This window comes from Ochotona curzoniae, unplaced genomic scaffold (assembly GCF_017591425.1).
Source record: "Ochotona curzoniae isolate NIBS_2020 unplaced genomic scaffold, NIBS_Ocur_1.0 contig_883, whole genome shotgun sequence".
Lineage (NCBI taxonomy): Eukaryota > Metazoa > Chordata > Mammalia > Lagomorpha > Ochotonidae > Ochotona > Ochotona curzoniae.
This window is the reverse complement of record NW_024466599.1, coordinates 42,479,455-42,506,518: the sequence shown is the minus strand read 5'-3', so window position 1 is coordinate 42,506,518 and position 27,064 is coordinate 42,479,455. Positions and strand designations below refer to the sequence as shown.

At 37.7% G+C, this 27,064-nt stretch overlaps 1 protein-coding gene across 3 annotated transcripts in view; it reads left to right on the top strand.

Annotated features, from left to right (window-relative positions):
* Nucleotides 1-27,064, top strand: part of EHBP1 (EH domain binding protein 1) — a 293,792-nt gene that overhangs the window by 161,862 nt on the left and 104,866 nt on the right. For all 3 annotated transcript variants that reach the window (XM_040993344.1, XM_040993342.1, XM_040993343.1), the window contains 4 exons: nt 15,394-15,572; nt 16,170-16,218; nt 19,854-20,756; nt 26,700-26,843. In XM_040993344.1, the coding sequence (XP_040849278.1) occupies nt 15,394-15,572; nt 16,170-16,218; nt 19,854-20,756; nt 26,700-26,843 (1,275 nt within the window). The remainder of the gene's footprint in view (nt 1-15,393; nt 15,573-16,169; nt 16,219-19,853; nt 20,757-26,699; nt 26,844-27,064) is intronic.

Below are 27,064 nucleotides of genomic sequence, written 5' to 3'. Positions count from 1 at the left end.
AGAGAGGAAGATCTTCCATCCTTTGATTAACTTACTGTGGCTGCAAAGGCTGGAGCTGAACCAATCCGAAGCCAGGAGCCTGGAGCTTCTTCCAGGTCTCCCACGTGGGTGCAGGGTCCCAAGGCTTTGGGCCGTCCTCTGCTGCTTTCCCAGGCCACAGGCAGGGAGCTGGATGGGAAGTGGAGCTGCCGGGATTAGAACCAGCGATGATATGGGATCCTGACACATTCAAGGCGAGGACTTTAGCTGTTAGGCCACTGTGCCGGGCCCTCCATTGGTTAAAAAAAAAAATACAGTGGAAGATGATTGGTCTAAAGGTGGCTTCTGCTGGTGGCCTAAGTGATTGGGCCCTTTCACCACTGTGAGAAAATCAGATTTAGTTCCCAGCCTGTGGCTTCATTCTGGCACAGCCTTGTCTATTTTGGACACTTACAGTATTTTTTTTTTAGATTAGGTAAGGTACAGATAGAGTTCCTGAAAAGTAATTATAATATCCTTTTTAGCAAAATTACACAGCAAAACACAATGACTAAAATGAATCAGAATTTTCTAGTTACCTAGGATTGGCCTGTCACTTCATCCTTTGAATAGGTTGGATATTGATGAAAAAACTCAAATTTGGAATTAGTATATGTCATATTATATGTTAATAATCATTCTCTTGAATTTCTAATTCTCTGTGGTTTTTGATTCTTTTCTATAAAGTTTTGCACTCCACTCTTACTCACCTATACCTGATTAATAATTAATGCTTAGAAACTTATTTTTTTATTGCAGTAATTCTAAAAAATTGCACATGCTGTTTCAGAAATTCAGTGGTGAAATTTTACAGAAGAGTCATTGTGAAATCATGTATAGTGTCATGACTCAGGTCTTTTTGTCTGATTCATAAAAAGGAAAATCCAGTGAAGAATTCCTTTCTTAAGTTAAAGACACTGAAAATTCTCAGTTATTTTATTTCTACTTAACTAGCTTGTTGAGAGTAAGTAAGCACTTGGAATTAAACCTATGTTTGGTAGAATTAACATTTCTTTTGCATGGTGTGATATGTTTCAGTGAGTGCATAAAGGCAGAATACTTTGAGACACGATGAATAAAATATGTGTCATGTGTAGATCTTTATCCAGTTTAGAGGATAATCAATAACCGTTTCTCGGGGCAGAAGTTGTCATATGATAGGTAAAGTCACTACTGGGAATACCTGCAGGCCTATTTGGAATGCTTGGCATCAAACCCTACCTCTGCTTCTAATTCCACTTTCTGCTAACGTGCATCCTGAGAGGCAGCAGATGAGGTCAAGTACTTGAGTACCCAGCAGCCGTGTGGGAGACCAGGTTGGGGTCCCTGGCTTAGCCCGGCCCAGTTACAGCTGTTGTAGGCATTTGGGGAGTGAACCAGCAGATTGAAAATCCTCTCACCCCTGTCTCTCTTATTGTTACTGTGATTTTTAATGCCAAAAGTCCAGTCTGTGACATTTTCATAGATGATGGGAGGAAACTTAAACACTCCTAGCTCAGAGAAAAATTACTTTATTTCTCGCTGCACAACAAGCTGCACGGTCATCTGTCTGGCTGTCAGTTCCCTTGCCAGCAATTTCTGTAGTGGTGACTGAGGGGTCAAGTGAATGTTCCATCCTTTCTGTATGGATGACGTGAAAGGTTAGTTGGATGCTACATACATAATGCATTTTTTTCATGTCTGAGGAACATACAATTTAGAGAATCCACTATTTTTAAAGTAATCATTAAACAAGCCTTCTCTTTGTCTCAGAACGAGATATTACCTTATCCCTTTAAACTACTTTCTTATCTATGAAAAATAACCCGAGTATAGAGGAGCCAAAATTTCATTCTAGGACAACAAACTTGTAAGATATGTAGTTTCATGAGAAACTCACAGAGAATGTGTCTCACATTTTGACTTCCCAGTATATTTTGTTCCATTGCTTTTTTAGCACTGTGCTCTTTTTGATGTTATTGTCTTGTCAATAATCAGTGGACCTGAAATTTCATTACCTGTATATTGCTCTGATTTATATCCACAGAAACAAGTCTAACAGAACAGTTATATAAGAACAGCTAGTCCAAGTGAGACACTTATATAGCCCAGATGCTTTGCTATGCAGTATACCTTGCATGAATATTAATATTCAAACACTTCTGATTCTCCATCTCCTGGTATCTTCAGTGTCTTTGTTCTTCATTAATGACATAGCATGGAAACTCTCTGAAATCAGTACTTTAGTTAAGGGTCTAGTGTTTAAACTGAAGCCACCAGTTACTGTCCCTATTTTGCTTATTATCCCTACTCATTGCTTAAATTGAGAAATTTGGTCATTAAATAAAATAATTGCCAGGCAAACATTTCTGCATTTTCTACACATGATTCTCATATGTTTTAGTATTTAGACTCCTTCATACCCTTTTTTTCCCCCTATTTGAAGAGCACAGAGAAATAGAGAGATCTTACATCCACTAGTTTGCTCTCCAAATGCCTGCAACTCCAAAACTGGGCTATACCAAAGCCAAGAGTCCAGAATTCAATCCAGGTTTTTCATGTTAGTGGAAGAGACTCAAGTATTTGAACTATCACTTACTGTCTAGCAGAGTGCACTCTATCCAGGTGTCTAAAATGGGTGACAGAGTCCAAGTACTAGGGTCAAATATCCCAGTGTTTTCTCAAATATATTGGTGGGGAGCCAGTCAACAAGTGGGGATGATGGGACTCAAACCATTGCTCATGTCAAATGTCAGCATTACAGGCAACTAACATCTGTGCCACAAAGCTGGCCACAGCTATATGAGACGTTTGACTCTTCCCAACTTTCTCTAACCATTTTTTTAAAATATAACATTTTTTCTTCATTCACTTATTTATTTTTAAAGACTTATAGATTTTTATTGCAAAGTCATATATATAGAGAGAAGGAGAGACATAGAGGAAGATCTTCCATGCATTGATTCACTTCCCAACTGACCGCAAGGGCCAGAGCTGCACGGATCCGAAGCCAGGAGCCAGGAACTTCCTCCAGGTCTTCCACGCGAGTGCAGGATCCCAAGGCTTTGGACTGTCCTCGGCTGCTTTCCTAGGCCAGGGAGCTGGATGGGAAGCGGGGCTGCCAGGATATGAACCAGTGCCCGAATGGAATCCCAACATGTAAAAGATGAGGACTTTAGTAGCTAGACTATGACACCAGGTCCCTCTTTATTTATTTTTTTAAGAAATATTTAAATAAGTCTTTAGAAAAAAAAAAAAAAGCAGGTCTTCCCCAAATGCCTACAACAGCCAAGGCCTGCCTAGAGTGAAAAACCAGGGACTCCATATAGCTCTCTCAAGTAAGTGGCAGGACTTGAGTCATCATCTGCTGCTTCTTAGGATGAATATTGGTAGGAAGCTGGATTGGAAGTCAAGGCAGAGACTCAGTCCCAGGCGTTCAGTTGTGGGATGCCAGTATCCCAAGGGGCGGCTTAATCTCCTGTGCCACAAGGCTCGTCCCTATATAATCTCTGTAGTAGACAAAATTACTTTATTTCAACATAGCTGCTTTCTTATGCTTTCCAACCAAAAGCATATTTAATTTTATATGCAGAAATATTTTTGTTAGTAATTTTAATTATATATATTAATTAAAATTTTAATCCCCAGCATCATAGTATATGCTAAACAGCCATATTTTAGATCCATGTGAGCTGATGAGTTGCAAATCTAGGTGACTAAATATGGACCACTCTGTCGTATAAGATACGGGACCTTCTAGCACCTTAAGCATGTATTTTTAAATCCCTGTTACTGCCAGATCTCCAAAGGGACATGCTTGGTTATAAATATCAGATTGAACACAAAAACAGAAAAGCATTTCTTTTTAACAGATATTATAGCTTGTTCATAGGCCTGTAAGTGCTGGTGCCATTCACCAAGTAAGGGTCATTTTCCTAATAAATACTGTTACCTTCTAACCTAACTGATACTTCATATTTATCATAGTCCAGTATATGCCCATGGAAATGGTTTAGGAAAATGTAAATTTCTGGTCATTTCTTCATGAAGAAAAGGTTTAAGGTGTGTTGCTTCATGTTTTCTCCCTGCAAAATCTTTTTTTTTTTCTTAAGATTTGTTTATTTTTATTGGAAAGACGGATATACAGAAAGGAGGAGAGACAGAGAGGAAGATCTTCCATCTGATGGTTCACTCCCCAAGTGGCCGCAATGGCTGGTGCTGAGCCAATCCGAAGCCAGGAGCCAGGAGCTTCTTCCAGGTTTTCCACATGGGTGCAGAGTCCCAAGGCTTTGGGCTGTGCTCAACTGCTTTCCCGGGCCACAATCAGGGAGCTGGATGGGAAACATGGCTGCCAGGTTTAGATCCAGCGATCATATGGGATCCTGGCGTATCAGCTTGTTAGGGGTGCTGATTCCTATCCTGCGTGCTCCACTTCTGATACAGCTCTCTGCTAACATACCTGGAAAAGCTACAGAAGTTCAAAGTGCTTGGCACTCTGCACCCACATGGAAGACTTGAAAAAGGCTCCAAACTGCTGGCTTTGGACTGGCCCAGCTCTGGTCCTTGTAGTCATTTGGGGACTATACCAGCTAATGGAAGATGTCTCCCTCTCTGTATCTCTGCCTTTCAAATGAAAATGAATGAATGCTAAGTAATAATGATAGAGCTAAAAAAAATCCCAATGCAGGACTAGCACTGTGGCTTAGTAGGTAAAGCCACTACCTGTAATGTCAGCATCCCTTATGGGTACCAGTTTGTATCTTGACTTGTTTCTGCTTCCTGCTCTCTATCACTCTGCCTTTGAAGTAAGTGAATAAATCTTTTTTTTTAATTTCCTATTTCCTAGTGATATCATAGTCAATGTAATGTCATAGCATAACATATGACTCATACTTAAGGCAATGCTGTTATAAACCTGCTGGACTGCCTGTCATATAAAAGTACAACACCAAATTACAGTGCATGATAATGATAAAAATCAATTAAGTTGTCATTTATGTGTTTTAATTATTTGAAAGTATACTTTTATTTTAAAAAAGCATTAACTGTGAAATACTACAATATGCTGTGCCACCAGTAGCCTCATCATCTTGTATTTACTGTATCTCTTGGTTATATCTTCATTTCTTACACTTATTCTCCTTTTTTTGTTTGTGCATCATAGCCTCAGCCTGCAAATAGTATTTCCTGCAAGCAGTCATGTTGACTGCCTGACCTGGAAATCAAATAAAAATGATTAAGGACTGTGAGGGTAGAAAATCAGTGGTAATGATTGCTCACCAGTCAGACATATATCCCAACAGACCGTTGCTATAGTTTTGTTTTTTTCTTTTTAAACAAGAGCAGATTGATGGGAACTGTTAAAGGATCTGCTTCAATAAAGGCCATGAGTCTAACAAAACTTTGAGAAGGGCCACATAAGACGTAGAGAAACTTTTAATGACCTGAATTGAAAATCAGATACTTAATGATACTCACATAAGGTCATCACCTAGTAACAATGACTGTACCTGGTTGTTTATTATTATTATTATTTATTTGAGAGGCAGAGAGACAGAATGAAGGAGAGCCTATCTATTGGTTTACTGGCCAGAATCCCATAAGGGGCCAAAGCCATGAACTTAGTCCAGGTCTCAAGTACTTAACCCAAGTACTTGAACTACACCTATCACCTGCTGCCTCATGACTCACGTTCACAGGACCCTGTAACAGAGTAACTGGGACTGGAACCAAATACTCGGTTATGGTTATGGAATGGGCGCATCCCAAGTACCCACTTACCCCTCCTCATGCCTATATTAATGTAAGTGAAAGTTCCTCCCAAATAACAACATAATCTTTCTGAGAATTTGTTAGTAGAATAACCAAACTAGAGTAGTTATGTGGCTTAACAGTTAAGATGTGCACAGTTCATGTTGAAGAGCTAGACTTGTGTACCAGTGCTAGTGCCTTCCATGGGAAGTAGCAGAGATGGCTCAAGTATTGCATCTCTTGTGTCCACATAGAAGGCCTGAATTGAGTTCAGCCACAGCTGACCCAACTTCTGCTCTTATACTCACTTGGGAGGAGAACCAGGGTATGAGGTGTCCTTCATCACCTCCCAACACCATTTTGAAAATGCATAAAAATGTCCAACTTTAGTTTTGTTATGTGAAGAAAATGAAATGATTTTTTTAAAAAGTAGGCCAGAGCCCAGCGCGATAGCCTAGTGGCTCACCTTGCAATTGCTGGGATCCCACCTGGGTACTGGTTCATCTCCCAGCTGCTCCGTTTGCCATCCAGATCACTGCTTGTGGCCTGGAAAAGCAGTAGAGGACAGTCCAAAGCCTTGGGACCCTGTAACTGTGTGGGAGACCTGAAAGAAACTCCCGGCTCCTAGCTTCGGATCAACTCAGCTCTGACCATTGCAGCCGCTTGGGGAGTGAACCAGCGGACAGAGGATCTTTCTCTGTCTTTCCTTCTCTTCGTAAGTTTGGCTTTCCGATGAAAATAAATAAATCTTTAAAAAAGAAAAAGAGGGCCAACAGTATACTGATTGCAAATTATAGCACAATAGAATTAAAACTTGAGAACTTGAACTATGGTTATGCAACAAGGTGGAGGAATCCACCATGGGGGGAGGGGTATGGGAGGGGTGGGGGGAATCCCCAGCGCCTATAAAACTGTACTACATAATACAATGTAAGCAACAATAAAAAAAAAAAAAAACTTGATAAGATGTCCTTAACTAAAATTTCAAATTCATGAAACTGCAAAATTTTAAATTTCAATTAAAGTTAATGAAGTTTTCTTGCATATTCAAGAGTCTACCTAAGGAAAAATCAATATCTAAATAAACATGATTAAGGCTATTGTATACTTACAAAATTTTTTAAATTTATCAACAAAAATTTAAAATTGATAGCGAACATTTTAAAAATCTGTTCTTCCTCAGCTGTAGTCAACTGCCTAGGTTACCTTGTACCTAGACAACTGTTACACTGCTGGGAGAAAAGCAGCCAGTAGCTGGCAGGTACGCTGGGCCTGGTTAATGGCAAGTTTGTGTTAACTATGCCAGTGTATCAGCATAGTTACCTATTCTATTTTTGTTTGTTTTTGAAGATATGAGGGGAATTGTGGAGTCCCAGACCTGGATACGCCTCCCTGACCCCAAGGCAGAGAAGGTGCTGCAGTTTGCTGCAGATTGACCAGGGAAGCGGGTATGGGGATATATCAGAGTAGAAGGAGCTGAGGACAAGTTTTGACAGGGAAGGAATGACTTCTGGAGGCTTCTACAGATCAGACCACTGCACTCACAGGTAGGCAAGGTTACTGCACTGAAGTGGTTTAGAGGGAGGAAACTAGAGGGCATATCTGGGCCAGGCCAAGGCACCTGCATATGAAAGCTGAGCCTAGAGAATATGCCTGCTTGGGCTAGGCCACAATACCCACCCAGAAATGTCCAGGTCATGGGTGGGTCACTTCAGACTGGGCTGCAGCACTCAAGAGAACCTGATCAAGGAGCAGATTCTGAAGGGAACTTGTGGGCTCTCAGTGGTACTTCAGCACCCGCCAGTTTACAAGAGAGCTGGGGTTAGTGACTTCCCTGAGCTATGCTATAGACCATGTCAGGTAGTGCCATGGCACCCATCTATACACATGGGGCTTAGAGCAGGCCAGTAGGAGAACTTGAGGAACACCTGTAGTAGACCTCAGCTCCCACTGTGGGGAGCACAAGATCCATGGCTGGGGGCTTCCAGGCCAGGACAGCCAGGATAGGGTATGGACCAAACATGGCTGAGCTAGGCTGCAACACTCATCAATGAGAGCTGAGACTGCAGTGGGCCATAGTAGGCTGGCTGGAAGCACCTGCCAGCAAGATCTGGGGCTGGGATAAGGCCTGTTAAGGGAACTTTGGGGACTCTCATGCTAGGCCACTGTTGAGTGTGAGAATATTGGGTAAACCAAGCTGGACAGGCTACCTCACCTTCTGATGCTTGCAAGAGCCAAAATGGATGTGGGACAGGACAGACTGGGCTAGGCTGAGGAAGCCACTGGGTCATGTGAGATTCAGGTCGGGAGGTGACCTAGGCAGGGGTAGTCTGTATCACCCACTGGTGAGAGCAGGAATGAGTGCAAACCAGTCAGTCTAGGCTGCAGTACGTGCTGGCACATGCCAATACTAGAGAACAGCCATGTCAGGCTGATCAGAGCACCCTTCAGCACTCATGAGATCTGGGGCTGTGAGCAAGTCTGATAGGGGAACTTGGAAAACTCCCCTGCTAGGCCACAGCTCCCACAGGTGACCATGAGGGCTGGGACTGGGTATAGGCCAGGCCATATGTGTGTGTTGGGTCTGGGGGAAGACTTGGCTGGGCTAGTGCACAGCACCCACTAGCATAAACAAGAGCCAGGATGGAGTGCAAGTCAAGCTGGTTTGAACCATAATACCCAACAGGTCACATGAGAGCTACAAGTGGTCTAGGCTGGGCTAGCTTGTTGCACCCATCAGCAAGAGCTGGAATTAGGGACCGACTGGACTGGACCAGGCTGTAGAACCTCTTAGCAAAACCAAAAACTGGGAGCAAGCCATCTTAGACTGACCAAAGCACCTGCTGGTATGCACGACACACAGATCTAGGAGTAGGGCTGATAGGTGAACCTCGGGACTCCCTCACTGGGCTGCTGCTACTCCTTTGAGGCAGAGGCTATTCCAAAGAGAGGTAGGAATCTACATGACAAAAGATTGGAGGAAGTGGCTGTGCTTTAGGCAGGAAAGCATAGTGACTTCAGAGAATGATGAGCTGTGGATAAGTAATTTGAGGAAAAATTTGGGATTTCTTGCCCAGAAATGTTTTTGTCATATTATTTTTTTTGAAAGCTATTAGAGACTTTATCTGTTATTTATGAAAACCTATGCTACAACATTGGGTCAGATAAGGAAGAATTTGGAAAAAGGAAGACTTGTTAGGAAGGTTTTACATTGATCTAGGAAAAAGGAGGTAGAGTACAAAAACTACCACAGTTCAGAACTGCCCATGAATTAACTGGTAAGATATGATAAATGAAGGAAAAATTTAAAGGTGATTCTAAGGTTACAAATGTAGAAAAATAGAATGTCAGTATCATTTGCAAACACAATGAAAATGAGCCAGTTGTAAGGAAAGATTATAATTATGATTTTGAACATATTGAGTTTGAATCCTATATGCAGGAAGGATAGCCAGCTGGAAATGTCAACTTGAGATAGTTTTAGCTATAAATACATATTTGGGAATCATCTGCATAGAAGTGATAGTTGCAGTCCTGGGAGTGAATCAGCTCTAAGTATGGAGAGAAGAAAGTAGCTTCAAACAGTATTTATTTATTTATTTGAATGGCAGAGTAACTAAGGGAGGAAGACAGAGGGAGAGAGATCTGTCATCTGCCAATTTACTCCCCAATTGCTCACAACAACCAGAGTTAATACAGGCTTAAACCAGGAGCCAGGAATTCCTTTGCTTTCCAGGTGTTTAAGCAGGAAGTTGGATCAGAAGCAAATTAGCTGGAACTAAGCACTCTGATACGGGATGCTATGCTAGTATCCTGAGCAGTGGCTTGACCTGTTTCATTATAAATGCCTGCCCCAGGAAAGAAAAAAATATTTTGAACAGTACTTAGAAGAATATGTGTCTATGTTGGTGAGAGAGGGGAAGAAACAAAAAAGAGGAAAAAAGCTGGTCAGAAGGCTAGAACAATAACAAAGCTAGAATTTCTCACGAATAATGAAATGAGATTTTTCAGCAGGTTATTTGATGAGATTTTCTGGAAGATACTATTGCTGTTATTAGTAAGAATAAGTAGGTGGCAGTATTGACTCCAATGTGTTATTTGCTATGTTACTAGAAATAATGCATTAACATTGATTACATTTGAACATTATGTCTTTTATGGTCCGATTTTAGTGTCTTCTGTAGGAAATAGTTATTGTGAAGTCATTCAGAGATAGATACATTGTTAATTATTATAAGTGCCCATTTTGCACATAGTATATTAAAATATCAATGTTTTCTAGAAAACGATTTTTTACATCACCGATTATCATCAAATATGAAGCAAAGCCAAATGAGATATTTTCACACTAGGTAAAATTCCTACTACCAAAAAGACAAAAAATATAACAAATGCTGACTAGAACACAAAAAGGGAACTCTCAAATACTGTTGTTTGGTAAGGCAAGGTAGCATTGTAGAAACCAGTATACAGGTTCTTCAGATGGCTTGGTGTATTTTCTTTCTTTTTTTAAAAAGATTTATTTATTTTATTGGAAAGGCAGATGTACAGAGAAGAGGAGAGACAGAGAGGAAGAGCTTCCATCCAATAATTCACTCCCCAAGTGGCCACAATGGCTGGTGCTGTGCCAATCTGAAGCCAGGAGCCTAGAACTTCTTTCTGGGTCTCCCACGCAGGTGTAGGGTCCCAAGGCTTTGGGCCATCCTCAACTGCTTTCCCAGGCCACAGGTAGGGAGCTGGATGGGAAGTGGAGCTGCCGGGATTAGAACCGGCACCCATGTGGGATCCAGGTGCAGGCAAGGACCTTAACCAGACACTATTGCACTGGGCCCAGCTCAGTGTATTTGCATAGGAAAAAATATTAGCATGTCAGAGTATATTTGTAGGTTTTGGTTTATCATAGTACTTTTCATAGTAGCCAAAATATGAAATGAACCTGTGTTTATCAATAGGTAAAAAGTGGATAAAGAAAGTGTGGCAAATATACACAGTGTATGTAATACTATTCAGACATTAAAAATAATGAAATTATGGGATATGCATTGTGGCATGGCAGTCATTCCTCGTCATAATGCCAGTTGAAGCTTCCTAATCCATGATCCTGCTAATGTACTAGGGAAGGCAGTGGAAGTACTTGGGTAGGCCCACTGAGATCCCATATGAGCACCAGTTCTAATCCCAGCAATGCTGCTTCCCATCCAGCTCCCTGCTTGTGGCCTGGGAAAGCAGTCAAGGATGGCCCAAAGCCTTGGGACCCTGCACCCTAAGGGAGACCCAGAAGAGTTCCTGTCTCCTGGCTTTGGATCGATGCAGCTTCGGCCATTGTGGCCACTTGGGGAATGAATCAGTGGATGGAAGATCTTCCTATCTCTCTCCTCCTCTCTGTATATCTGCCTTTCCAATTAAAAAAAAAAAAAAGTATTTGAATCTCTTCTATCTGTGGGAGATGAGAAGCTCCTGGATTTTGACCTCAGACTGGCCAAACCTGACTGTTGTGAACACTGAGGAGTGAACCAATAGAAGGAAAATTCCTCTCCCTTTTGATACTTCTTTCTATTGCTCTGCTCTCACTCTTTCCCCACCCCTCTCTCTCACTGTGTATTTAAATAAATAAAACAAATTGATTTTTTTAAGTAAAATCTTGTCATTTTTGTGGCAACTAGAGTAATCCTTGTAGGCATACAAAGTGAAACAAATCAGAAATCAAAAGACATATTCTCAAATTATACGTTGAAACTAAAAGTTGATCTTACAGACATGGAGGTAGATTAGTGCTTATCAGAGATTGGAAAGAGTTGCAGTGGGGAGATGAAGAAAAGAATGGTGAATGGATCCAAGAGTGCAGCCAAATAGAAGAAATAACTTCCTCAGTTCTGTAGAGCGGTAGAGTAGCCATGGTTAACAACAGTTGATTATACAGTTGAAAATAACTAGTAGAGGACCCAGCGCTATAGCCTAGCAGCTAAAGTCCTCGCCTTGAGCATGCTGGGATCCTTATGGGTGCTGATTCTAATCCTAGCCCCACTTCCCATCCAGCTCCCTGCTTTTGGCCTGGGAAAGCAATTGAGGACGGCCCAAAGCCTTGGGACCCTGCACCCACATTGGAGTCCCGGAGGAGGCTCCTGGCTCCTGTCTCCTAGCTTCGGATTGGCTCAGGTCTAGCCGTTGTAGCCATTTGGGACTATCAGATGAAAGATCTTCCTCTCTGTCTCTCCTCCTCTCTGTATATCTGCCTTTCCAATAAAAATAAATAATTACTAGAAGGGATTTTGAATGTTCCAGGAACAGAAGAAATGATACTCTTGAGATTGTTAATACGCATATTATCCTGATTTGATCATTTATATGAATATATTATTTAAATCATTACATTGTAAATATGTAAAATAATTATGTGTCCATTTAAAATAAAATGTAATTTTTCAAAGATATGTTTGAAAATAAAAGATCTTTTCACTATGTTAAATTCCTGGCCTTTGAAATTTCCTGAAGAACCCCAGTAAGTAGGGATTCAGAACTGATAATTCATTGATGATAATAACAATTACAGTTCACAGTTTTGTCGGTCCCACTATTGGGCATATATTATGCTAAATATTTTTGCATTATTTTAACTATTTCGAGTGCCTGCTATGCACTAAGAGATGTGTAGGCCACTAGGGAAAAGTATATAAATATAATAAATCAAGTGAGTGGAATGTAAGAAGATGGTGAGTACTGTGGGGAAAAAGTAGAGCAAGGTAAGGGAAGTCAAGAGCACTTGATTTGGTGTTGGGAAATGGGTTGCATTGTTAAATAGGATGGTCAGGATGGGCCCAGTGGGAAAGGCTGCACTGGTGCTGAAGCATCTGGATATTTCAGAGTATCAGACAAATATGCCTGGGAAAGCGGTGGAGATGACCCAAAAGCTTGGGCTCTTGAACTCACATGGGACACCCAGATTCCCAAGTTCCTGGCTTCAGCCTGGATCTGCCTCAGACATGTGGGGAATGAACCAGTGGATGGAAGATCCATCTGCCATTCTGTTGTTTATTTCAAACAAAAAATTGTGAGAATAATGATCAAGGGAGAGAGTGATAGATAAAATTAACAAATCCATGGATGGGAGAAAGACAAGGCAGATCCTATTACTGCAACACTATGGAATAGGTACCATTCCCATTTTATAATGGGCTCCCTAAGAGGAACCAAGGCATAAAATCTTGAAATAAACTGCAACATCATTATAAAATCAGAATCTGGCTAAGATAGGAAGGAAGCTATTTCATCTAGTTACATATTAAAAATTTCAGAAGGATTTAGTAGTGAATTGCCGTATGACCTCTGCAAAATACTAAATGAAGGGCCAGCAGTTCTGTAGTAGACGGTTCATTTAGCAATGACTGTAATTTTCTTTATCTGCAAATGAGTATGACTATTTATGGAGGTTTTAATTTCATTAGCTTTTTCAGTTGCATGTGACTTCTTTTTATTATAAGTATAGTAGATTCTCTTAATAGAAGGCTTTTGTATTACAACAAATCCAAATTTAAATTTCTTTGTTGCAGTCTTTTTGTACTCAACCTTCTTAGAAACAGATATATTCATACATATAATATGTTTTCTTCAATTCTTCTGTATAAAAAGCCATATTATTACAATATGGCGATTACATTTGCACATTACCTTTGTGCATGCTGTTTGATTGAAATGAATCAATGTAATGGTAAATGCAGATTGGCCCATATGCCACCCCTGCTTGGAATGGTTCAATGCCTCTGTAGTATAATTTGATCTAGAGAACCTTTTTTAGAGATTGATTTATTTATCTGAAAAGGAAAGCTAGGGAGTGGGGAGCAACAGAGAAAGAGAGATCTTCCATCCACTGGTTACCTCTGAAATCATCACAACAGCTGGGACTGAGCCAGACGAAAGCCAGGAGACAAGAGCTTCATCTGTGTCTCTAACATGGCCCAAACATTTGGGGCATTTTCTGCTGCTTTCCCTTCCGTGTTAGCAAGAAGCTGGATTGGAAGCAGAGCAGCTAGGATGCAAACCAGCACCCATATAACATGTGGGCGATGCTGGCAGTGCCTTAAGTTAGTTCACCACAATGCCAGCTCCAAGAAAACTATTTTAATAAAGACAGCCTTTTTAAGTAATGGAGAATCTAGGCAAACTGTTTATGTGCCTTTCTCAGTGATCCCCAGCCCAATTTCAGACCACTCTGCTTCAAGATTACATGGATTAGGAGGCTGAAAGCCATGTTTTACCCTGAAGTGAAAAGATATAATAGTGCATTTTTTATATATTAGATTGATAGTTTAAAAAACTGCTACTTATTATGAAGTTAATTTCCAATATTGGGGATTCCATTTTTACCCACTACTTTATGTTTATGAATGTTTCATCATTGACTTGTGCAGGTGATCATTTAAAAAGCAGCAGTTTGCTAGATTCTTGGTGGTTTGCATAATGGTTTATTAATGTGACAGTTAATTAGAAAGTGAGAAATCAGATAATTTTTTAAGTCATCTTCCACAGAAACAGTAAATGAGGGATTGACGGTTGTAATTGTTTGGCACTAGCAAGCTTTTGTCAAGTGGGGGCATCATTGGTCTTTCCTAAGTTAGCAGTATGGGAAGAATGGTTTGCTTTTAAGCTTAAGTGACATTACAGCCACACTTTTTACCTTATTAAGGGAGAACCACTGTTTTATATCTGAGCTTTACTACTAAATCTAGCATTCTAATAATGAAATTTTAAAATCCCAAAATATTCAGTAAGTTTCTTTATATCTTTCATTTGTATTGGCCTCCTAAGTTATCAAAACGATGTAATTGTTATTTGGTAGAAGCAAATCACATGCTTTTAGACTAATAAAAGTTTAAAATAAATTATTATTATTATAACAGTCTTAATATTATTACCAACATTATTGTTTTAAGTGTATGAGTAACGGGGAAAATATATGCTTAGAATTTAGTACATGCATTCAACTAATTCACCTGAAATCCAGAAATAGCTGTCAGTGATAATTGAAAATTATTTTGAGCATATCCAAAATAAATAATGTGTGCTGTTGTAACCATTACTGACTCTTGCTAAAATCTCTAAAACGTTTTTGTCAACACTCTATTTATTTAAGAAGGGTGTTAGAATATGACTATCATTATACTGTTTATTTAAAATACATTTATGACTACTATATTTTTAAGTCACTATGATTTTGATCTTTTTACTAACAGTTTGTGCTACAGTTAGACGTCAAAGTGCATAATGTTTAATATATGCAAAAGGAACCATATTTGTGCATGATTACATTTGGGGAAATTTTCCAGGGTGTGGGTTATACAGATATTCGCCCTTAAGTGTTTAAATATTTTAACATGATGTTTCCATCAGTAAAGCTCTTGGCTTGTTCTTACGTATGAGTTTAAAATCTTGCATATCTACATCCTTGTCAGCCAATGCCATGGGCTAAAACTGAAGATAATAACTTAAGATTTATGTCTCCCTCACACAGGTTACAGTTGTCGTGAAATGTCAGTTTTGAAGAATCTAAACTGACATCAAAGGGTTCAGATGATCTAGTTAGGTCAATTAATGTTAATTTTCAGCTTCCATTAAATTCTTTTAATGTTTTCCTCTTTTCTTTTTTTGTAGCCAAGTCCTATACCAAGTCCTGTTTTAGGTCGAAAGCCAAATGCTAGTCAGTCATTGCTTGTATGGTGTAAAGAAGTTACAAAAAACTACCGGGGAGTAAAAATCACCAATTTTACCACATCATGGAGAAATGGTTTATCCTTTTGTGCAATATTACATCACTTTAGACCAGACTTAATGTGAGTAAGAGACGTTCTTCATTCCCTATAAGTATTGTGTAAATAATAGACATTTTAATAAAAATTATTTCTTAGCATATATCTTGAGATACATAACTTTCTAATTTTGCTACCTTAATTTCCTAACTTTTTGAAAGAACAAATATCTGTCACAGAAAAATCTTCTTGATACCTAAAAACCCTCTTTTCCCTTTTAAAAATAAATTTTCCTATAATTTCATGCAAAGAACTGACTTCAAATTATTATGAAAATTGTGTTAGTATTAAAATGAGACAAATAAAGCCTGTAACTCTTTGTACATCCACAACAAGGGATTACCTCATGGAAAATTTGGTTGTCAAGCCTAGTCTGTGGTTCCCGACCTTAACTTCTCTTTCAGATGAAAAGCTTCAGGCATTGAAACATGCAATCACTAGTTATTTATTTATTTATTTTCTTAATTTTCCACACTATTAGTTTTGTTGATTGAATTGCTGTGAAATTGCTAGTTACTTTTCGGTATTATTGAATGTCAAATTTTTCAGATTCAGTTTGTTTTAAAAACAGCTGTTTTTATCAAATACTGCATGTACCCACTGTTGCATTTTCTCCCTCAGTGACTACAAGTCTCTGAATCCTCAAGATATTAAGGAGAACAACAAAAAGGTAAGAATTGCCAATAAAAAAAAATACATAGTTTCAATTTTGGCTCCTCTGCAGGTTTTTATTAATTTGAGGGAAAGTGGGGCTATTTTGTGAGGTCACAACTGCAGCTCACAGAAGGTAGTGTGCTTCCTGCAGTTCAAATGAAATGTGTGGTTTTCTCTGATTTGCCATGGACTTTAAAGATCACAGGTACCAGGCTGGCAACAGATAACAATATGTGCATGACCTTTATTAAATGTTCAATATGTGTGAAAACACGTTGCTTTTATTCTGAGACACAGCTTTTAAAAAATGTACCAAAATTCTGTATTGTACACATAATATAATGTAAGTTTTAAGACGTGATTGACACAGGTTGAGAACAGGAGCCTGATAGGTAAGCAAGAAAGGGTACCTAAGTTCTTAGAAAGAAAAAGACACAAAATTTGCTTCCTTTCATTTTATGGTAAAGTGTTTGTATTTTTCTACATATTTAATTTGTATGTTGAGGTCACAGCTTCCCACCTGCTTTGGGGTTTATTGACCCATGCACCTTTCAGGGTAGTTCGATAGGGCTTACTTGCTGGAGTCCCCTGAGCCAGCTATGTGTGCTGCAAGCTTACTTACCTGTTTCTTGCCGTGTACAGTACAGTGCTGTGATTTTTCTGTATGCAAGGCAAAGGATACCCAAGTCAGCAAACAATAATTACACAATTTTATAATTTTTGTAATTTGTTTCACTAAATTGTTTAACTGATAAACCTACATATTGTTAACAGAAATACATTCGCTTCAAGTTTGAATTTAGATGACGAACCACTTTGGTGTTAGCCATGCACTGTTGGAAATCATATGCAATCCACTGTTGTAGATTCCAACAAATAATACCTTTTAAGTTTATCTCTTTTTCAAAATTACATTTACATTAATTAATACATTTCCAAAACATCCATTACTTTGTTTCCCAAATTCTGCTTTATTAATATTGTCATACTTCATTTTTCAATATAATAGATTTTGTTTGTAATCCTTTGTATTTTGTACTTGTAAAGCAATATGTACAACAAAAGAAGTCCATTACGAAAAAAGATTCGTGGGAGAAACTAAGCAGGAATCTCTGGTCTAAACTAAATTTTTTAAATGTTCTCTAAACTGAATATTTAAAATCATTGGTGGTTAAAAAGTCTTGGAATCTTTAGAAAAATTAATTTAACAAGTTTTCGGACACTTTTTTTTTACTTCTATTACTGAGTAAAATCAGAAGTTTGTATGACTGTTGACATCAGAAAATTGATTCTTTGTAAATGAATGAAGTTGGACATGGACTTCCAGTCCCTTCACTGAAATATGCCATCAGAAAGGGAAATTTTTATAAAGCAATATGGATTTTCCATAGAAATCTGGTTAGGATAATATAAGAAAATCATTATTATTGTTTCTTGTATAATTTTGGAGATCCTGCATCTAAAGTGAAATGCTTTCTATCCCCACTAAATTACATCCTTAGAGCGGATGGCTTTTACCTGCACTTTTTGCATTTGAATGACATGTTAAGCTAATTTAAATTCAGAAATAAGTATTATGAAATAAATTATTTTTATGAAGCGGAACTTTCAATTTACTATTCAAAATTTTAAAAAGGAAATACTGTTTAGCTTACCTAACTATATATTTTTAAAGAATATGGGAAATCTCATTTTTAAGAACTTAATAATAATGAGCATGTCTTGAATTTGCATATATTTCTATAGAAAAGACTATCTTATTAAAATTTTTTCTCTTCCAGATCTTCCAGGACAGATCATTATGGTTTATAGAAAGGCTTTTAACTTTGATGATTGTCTTCTTTGCAACTATTCAAGAAATAGTTGCTGTTATAGTCTTACTTTTCATTGTTAGCAACTTCTTACCTGAAATCTTTATCGAATGTCTCAGTAGTTGCCTGCAGATTATTTCCGGCTTCACACAGTTTTTCCTGATAACACCAAGTACCCTTGATCGAAGTGAAACAAACAATGCCTGTGTCTAAGTTCCACACAAATGCCTAATGTAACTGCATGGCAGTGACTTCTCCCTACCAATTTAATGACATGTAAGAATGAATGAGACACTTCTCTTTGAAAGACCTCTGTTTTCTCCACAGACAGCTAAAAAAACAGTAGGTGGTTGACCATAGCAGAAGAAGTTACCTGTAGGAAAATTCCTATCAAGTGTTGACCTCACTTACTAGAAACCTGATTTGTTGTAAAATATTTTTAGTGAAATTAGTGTGCTAAAATGAATTGCTACATGAAGCAAAGCAGCAGTAGGAGTTTTTCCCCACAAGGAAGCTAATCATTTTCCAGGTCTGTAAAAAAAAAATGCTGAATAAAAGAGGTATTTACCTTTGGCGTCTGATTTTAACCAATATGTCAGTGTTTGAGATAATTGGGAAATGTTTAGAATACTGCCTGTGGTGCTTTTCCACCTGATGGTCTGCAATTGATGTCTGTCAATCAAGTTGTCAAGGCACATGAGGAGAAAAATGACTTTAATTTTCCTAAAACATGTAAAATAACAAACGAGTCTATACATGCTCTCCAACTGAGCCATTCTCTCTAGTAAATAGTTTGAAGTGCCTATATTATGAACCATAGTGCTGTGAAAATTGAAGCAGTTTTAATATCACAATTTATTTTTCATGTCTTTTTTATTTCACAGTATTTATTAAGCCAGAAGAGTATACAAGAATTAAATTCAAAAGTAGAAATGTATTTTCAGTAAGTGCAAGGCCAGTTCCTTCTAAATAGTTGCATAATTGCCAACTATTTCTTTTTAAGAAAAACTTGGAGTTAGGATCCTAGATCTTGGTTGTTGCAAGGAGTAGACATCTTACTTCCCAACGCAAGAATAGATCTGGGACTCCTTACTTTTCCAAAAGTATAGTTAAACCTTTAGCTATATATTTTATGTTTCTAAGGAACACGATGCTGTTTTGAATGGGGTAGTTCAGGATACAATAATTAATTGTAAATTGAGGAACAGAGTTGATTCTTCAAAACTAGAAAAACCTGATGTACCACCATCATTTAAAGACCAACAGTAATAGTACAATTCAGCCTCACATTATCAGCTACATTTTGTTCTTTGAAAAAGTATGAAATAAAAATGGAGTCATTATGTTTACTAAAAATTTGTCTTTAAAATGGACAGTTTAAAAAATGTCATGTTTTTAGGCTCAAGGAGTGTTTGATTGCACTTTGCTAACAATCCAATAGTTCTTTCAATTTATGTAATTGTACTTTTGACAAACCATGGCAGTTTCACAGCATGGAAAAGAAGTTGATAGTAATAGTACTTGAGATGAATTAGTCTAATGTTTCTTTATAGTTGAATTCTTTCATCTTAAAATTTAAGTTTTTTGTTCTGGTTTGTTTTAACTCTGATTTTTGCTCATATTCTTTACTGGAAAGGAGTATTTCAGCTATTACTTAGTAAGCATTTTTTTCTTGCCCTGACCCCACTTCTGAACTTAACTTTGGAAAGTTTGTCTTTTTAATGTAGCATGTCTATAACCTAGTGAATCCTGTAATAACTGCGAACACATTAAGATTTTTAAATGTATGAATTTTATGAAATATTCAGTTAATTTTTTGTTGTTTTTCCTTTCTCTGAAGGCATATGATGGATTTGCCAGCATAGGAATTTCCCGGTTATTGGAACCTTCTGACATGGTTTTATTAGCAATTCCTGATAAACTGACTGTTATGACTTACCTCTATCAAATAAGGGCACATTTCAGTGGACAAGAACTGAATGTTGTGCAGATAGAAGAAAACAGCAGTAAAAGCACATATAAAGTTGGAAACTATGAAACAGATACAAACAGTTCTGTTGATCAAGAAAAGTTCTATGCAGAGCTTGGTGATCTGAAGCGGGAACCTGAACTCCAGCAGCCTACAAGTGGAGCAGTAGACTTCTTATCACAGGATGACTCTGTATTTGTAAATGACAGTGGAGTTGGAGAATCAGAAAGTGAACATCAGACTCCTGATGACCACCTAAGTCCAAGCACAGCCTCCCCTTACTATCGCAGGACTAAAAGTGACACAGAACCCCAAAAATCCCAGCAGAGCTCTGGAAGGACTTCAGGATCCGATGACCCTGGGATATGTTCCATTACAGATGCAACCCAAGCGCAGATTTTGTCAGGCAAGAAGAGACCACTGAAAGTTGATATGTTAGAACTCAGTGACTTATATGTTAGTGATAAGAAGAAGGAGGTGTTCACGCCCTTTGTTTGTGAGAAGACAGATGAACAAAAGCTTCAGACTCTAGACATCAGTAATAATTCAGAGCAAGAAAAATTAGAGAACTACAGTTCCATAGAATGCAAATTAGATCCTGAATCACCTATCAAAAAAACAAGTTTATCTCCAACTTCTAAACTTGGATACTCCTACAATAGAGATGCAGACCTTACAAAGAAAAAACGTACTTCCCTGAGGCAGACAGAGTCTGATCCAGATGCCGACAGATCCACTTCAAATCATGCAGACCAGTCCACAAAAACGGTCCAGGTGAGTGATTTAGAATGATGAATACATACTTACATACTCAGTAAGTATTATTCTATGTTGTTGTAAAGAATTTGACTTTTTAAATAAAAGACTACTAAATTTATTATAAGAAAAATCAAAGAGGTGGCATTGTGGTGTGGCTAGTAAAGCCACCACCATTATCTAACACCCCAGATTCAAGTCCCAGCTAGGTTCAATTCCCAGCTGCTCCACTCCTATCCACTCCTGATGAAGTGCCTGGGAGAGTAGTGGAGGATGGCCTCTGCACCCAGGTGGGAGACTCGGAGGAACCTTATTGCTCCTAGCTTCAGACCAGCTCAGCTCTGGCCATTGTGACCATTTGGGGAATAAATCATTGAATGGAAGATCTATTTCTCTTATCTCATCTCTCTCTAACACTGTCAGGTAAACAAATACATCTTTTTAAATAAAAAGGAGACATTAAAAGTTGTTTCAGCATTCCATTTAGTAAGTGCCTTATTTAGAATATGTACAATGCCAAATTAGTATTTCCTATTTAAAGCATTTTGCTTAAATATTTTAGTTGCACTATAGTTGGTATTTTACATTCCATCATTTTTAAAAATACTAATAACAGAGCAGACGTTTGGCCAGAGAGTGTTGAAATGCAGCTGGGACGCCCACATTCCCTATCAGAATATCTAATATCCTATCAGAATATCCCAGAAATGCTTTCAGTTCCAAGTTCAGTTTTCTGCTGATGTGTACCCTGAAAGACAGCAGGAATGACCCAAGTATTTGTGTTGTTGACACCCACAAAGAAACCTGGATTGAGTTTTGAACTCTGGACTTTCAGCCTGACCAAACCTGGTTTTCTGGAAATTTGAGGAGTAGATCAGCAGATGAATAATCTCTCTGACTTTCTTTCTCTCTCTCTGCCTTTTGCATAAATTAAAAAAAAAACACCTTGAATTTCAGAAATATGTTTCTCTCTATAATGGGAACATGACACAGCTTTGACCCTTGTTTTACTGATGACATTTACTGCATTAAATATTTGGTGCCATTAATTGCAAGCTGTCATCATTTATAACATGACAGTAACATGACACATTGCTAACAAAATTGCGATACTTTTTAACATTTATTTAGTTTTATCAGAAAGGCAGATTTATGAACAGAAGGAAAGACAGAAAGAAAGATCTTCCATCTGCAGGTTCATTCCCCCAAAGGCTGCCAACAGCCTGAAGCTGAGCCATTCTGAAGTCAGGAGCCAGGAGGTTTTTCAGGTCTCCCACACAGGTGCAGGATCCCAAGGCTTTGGGCCATCCACTACTGCTTTCCCTTGCCGCAAGCAGGGAGCTGAATGGAAAGTGGAATAGCTGGGACGTGAACTTGTGCCCATATGGGATCCCAGTGCTTGCAAGGCGAGGATTAGCCAATTGAGTTACATAGCAGGCCCCACCTTTTTCTGAAAAAATATTTGGTTTTATTTGAAAGACAGAAAGATGGAGAGAGAGATAGAGAGATCTTTGAACTGATGGCTCACCCTTCCAATGGTCGCAGTAGCCACTGCTGAGCTGATCCAAACCCAGGAACGTTCTCCGGGTCTCCCACGTAGATGCAGAGGCCCAAGGACTTGAACCATTCACTACTGTTTTCCTAGGCCATAAACAGGGAGCTGGATCAGAAGTGAAGTACCTAGGACTCGAATTGACATCCACATGGGCTGCTGGTGCCAGAGGCAGAGGACCATGCTGTTTCACAACTTTTCCAGCTACTGCCAGATTTTCTTATCAGTTAGAATTTTTATTTTCTGTGGAACAGTACTTTTAGACTTATGAAATACTTACTTATACATAAAAAGAAATTTTAGGCAATATAATTTATATTGAGACAGCTGTAGATTTTTTCTCACACTTAGAATTCAGCTATTCTGAATCACTTTTTTATCTGTTGTTGGTGCTCCTGTTTTTCTGTACAGGGTGACCTCATTGCCATTAAAGCTTGCTGCTGCAACAGTAGTTCCCTGATATGGGAGTCTCTGATCCTGCCCCACCCCCAAGGTTAAATCTATTTTTGTAATACCGTGACATCATTTATTTTTGTCACTCTCCCACAAATAAATAATATTTTCTGAAAGTTATGTGATTTATGATATCCTAACAGACCAAATACAAATACAAAAATAGATATAAGAGTATAGCTTCCTACATGACGAAAGATTTATAAAATGCAAGATGCCATTTTCTCTAATTTTTTGGAAGTAATTTTTATTAAAATGTTAACATAAAATGATTTATTATTATGACTTTTAAATTAAAAAGTTTTTAAAACTTTACAGTTTTAAATTTCAAAGTAGTAAATATCAGCAGATATAACCTTGATAAGCAAAAATTCTTTGTTATTCTCAATGATTGGTTTTTTAAGTATGTAAATTCTGAGTTTGAGGAGCTATGGTTTGCAACATTTCCCCAGGATGGTCTCTGGGATTTGCTTCCAAATTAGTGCTGCTCACTGGTATGGCACTTTATAGATTTACTAGTACACTTTTAGGCAATAACTTGGAGTTTTGTTTTTTCTGAAACAGTGTGATCAGCCTTTCTTTACCTGTGCCGATAAGTTCCTTTGTGTTGATTCAGTCAGTAATGAATTGAAAATATTTTTAAATGTGTTTGTAGAAAACATGTGCAGGCTTTTTCTTGTTATTATTCCATAAACAGTATAGTATGTCAACCATTTACATAACATTTTGTGTTTGACACTGTTAAGTAGGCTAGAGATCATTTAAGCTGTAACGGAGGATTGTATAGATTCTGTGCAAAATGCCAAGCCATTTTACAGAAGGGATTTGGTCATCTGGGAAAATACATAGAAGATCCTTGAACTGATAACCTGTAGATACCAAGGGATGAGCGTATTCAAGTGTTAATTAACTGAAACATTAAGGAACTACAATTGTGGCACCATAAATAAGTTAATAGGAGCTGGAATTGGTAGATAAGCTTACTTTGATGCAAAAAAAAAATTTATGAAATCTATGCCTAATTTTTTCATAATAGCAATTTTGAAGAAAGACCTGTCTTTGTTTTTCTTAAAGATATATTTATTTACTTATATGAGAGGCAGAATAATGAAAAGAGAGGGAGAGAGAGGAAAAGAGGTATTTTCCATCACCAGTACTGGGCCAGAAGAAACTGGAGCCTAGAACTCCATCTGGGTCTGCCACAGGTATGGTTGGACCACACCCCCTCAGTCCATTTTCCACTGCTTTCCCACATACAGCAATAGAAAACTGAGTAAGAAGAGCAGCCAGGACAAAAACAGAAGTATAGTATGAGATGCTGGCTTCTCAAGTGGTGGTTTAACAAAGCACACCTGCTTCTCAAATGTCTTGATTTTCACCTGGGATGGTAAACATCAGATGGCCTCATTTTTGGGGAAAGAAAATATATGTAGGAATGTTTTTCATTTGAAAGAGTCACACACATACACACACAAGCCTTTCATCAGCTGGTTCACTCCTCAGATGCTCACTGCAGCTTTAGTTAGGTTTTAAAAACTGAGTGGAGCAGCTAAATTAGAGACAATTAAAAATATGAATTTTTCTTTGTATACTGTGTTTCATCTTTCTTACATTTGTGTCTTTTTACATTTTACCTTCTCTGTAATCAAGATATTACTTACCGTTAATTTTATCTCAACATTTAATTGACCATATTTATGTTCCTTAGTAGTTCATATGATAATGGTGACTCTAGTAATTGATAAAACTAGAAGAAATTAGCATACTGTGGCTTTATAGAAAGTTATAATGTTACCTATTTGAGAGTATGTTTAATAATAATTATATCTTACATTTCTCTTAAACTTTACAACTTGCACAATTGGCGGTTGTATCCTACTTTATTTATGAGAATTCTGGGACTGATAGTGTTACCTAAGGTTCCAGAGTGGATATTAAATTTTTAATTCAAAATTAGCTTTGTGTGATATCAGAGTCTATATTGATAAACTTTATTCTCAAAACATCTTTATTTTATCATAATAGCACTAAAAAATAATCCTAACTCAGATATAAACCAGTTTTACTAAAGAGCAGCATAGCCATGTGCAGCAAGTCCTTTAAGATGTTTATCTGATTCAACCCTCCTTTCTACCTTGTATACAATAATTTATCCACAAGGGTGTTTAGACAAACTTTATTTATGATGGTAAAAAAAATATGAATATTATGCATGTTCAAGAAATTGAAGTATGCAATGTCTAGATAATAGAATACTAGAGAGCCTATTAAAGTCATGTTTTTAAAGAATTTAATGACATATAAAAAGCTTACAAACTTCTAAGTTTAAAAATTAAAATCTAACACCTTTTTTTTTTAATTTTAGCGCTTTAGATGTTAGCTAAGATACCAGCTTCCTACTGCAAAGTAGCTGTGTTTGACATGTGGCTCCAGGTCTTGATTCCAGCTTCCTGATAATGTAAACCCTTGGAGGCAGCAATGATGGCTCAAGTAATTAGATTCTTGCTACCCTTTAGAGACCTGGCTACCGCAGATCTGGCTGTGGCAGATATTTGGGGAATTGAATCAGTACATGGAAGCTCGTTTTCTGTGTTTCTTCTCCCATGTCTCTACCTCACAATTTAAAAAACGTTTAACTAGTATCAGAGTAATAGAACAGCCATCTAAAACAAGAAATTTTTTTTTTTCAAATTAAACATTAGAGCCAAAAGGAGTATGAGTACTTGTTTTGGGATTAATGTCACCATGTCTGAGAACTGATTTCCATTGATGACCAATATAGTTTTTTCTCCAAGTATATTCTAAAATTGCAAGTTAGAAGTGAGCATTTGGTGTATTCACTTTGATGTCACTTGGGACACACACATCCCATATCCAGCATGTCTGGGCTCAAGTACCAGCTCTGTTTCCCAATTCCAGCTTCCTATTAATGTCCACCCTGGTAATGGTTCAAATAGTTGTGTCCTTTGGTATGGGAGATCTGGATGAAATTTCATGGTTTTGTCCTGGCCTGCCTTAAGCCTTGGCTGTTGCAGTGATTTGGGGAGTAATCCACTGAATCAGAGAATTCTGTCTCTGCCTTTCAAATACATTAAATACATAAAAAAAGATTTAAAAACTGTTAAAATTACAAATAAATCTAGAAGAACAAACTGTCTAATTTTGTTATAATGAAAATGAGGAATAGAAAAAACAAACTTGTTTTATAAAATGTAACAGTTTTGAATGTTCTATGAATATTGTCAAGAACTTAAATAATTTTTTTTCACAGATAGTTAAATCTGTCAATATACAGACTTAGAAGGTACGCTGTTAGAAGTATAAAAATAAATGTGGGTAGTAGACATAATTTAACCTTACAATTAAGAAGCATACAATTCACGTCATAGTGCCTGGGTTTGATTTTACACTCCGACTTACACCAGTGCAAATTTGGGGAGGCTAAGGTGATGGTCTAAGTGACTGACTTGTGCCTCCCATGTGGAAGACCTGGGCTGCATTCCTGCCCCTGGGTCTGGCCCTGGCCTGGCTGTTGTAGGTATTCGGGAATGAAACAGCAGATGAGAACTCTGTTTCCCTGTGTCCTTCTAAAATCCATATCTAAAATTTTTAAATAAATATATCAAACTGTGAACATCTTTCCCTGATTATTATTTATGAGCATATGCAGATAGATGCAATATGTGTATAGGCTTTATGGAAATATCTTCTAATCAAAGTATAGTTATGTGTAATAAATTTAGGTATTAAAAATGTATCTTTTATGTCATGATTTTATTTATTCCCCAATTTCTGATTGACATTAATATTCTCTATGTATAAGCTCATGATTTCACAAAGCAACAATCTGATTGCTGATGCCAGTTGTTCCAGAGGTTGTTAAGCTTTAGTTTACAAATGTAGATTACATAGTCTTTTTTATTTTTAGCCTCTAATTATATATCTTCACTTTTAAGCATCGAATGTTATCCAGACAAGAAGAACTTAAAGAAAGAGCAAGACTCCTACTTGAGCAAGCAAGAAGAGATGCACTTTCAAAGGCGGCGAGTAAGCAGAACACCAGCGCAGCCACACCACTCTGCAGCAGGCAGCTAAGTGATGTGAGAAACACTCTTGGAGAAACTATTACTTACTGTAATCATAGATGTTTGCTTATGTTTTTTGCTAGATTAGTTTTTCACATGCTTTGTGTGTTGTGGGTGCTTGGTACACTTATTGAACAATAACTTCATAACTAGAAATAGACTGTCCTTATCCATACACAGCAATGTTAGCCATGAGGGAAAGTAGTATCTTGACATATAATTTTAACATTTACCAT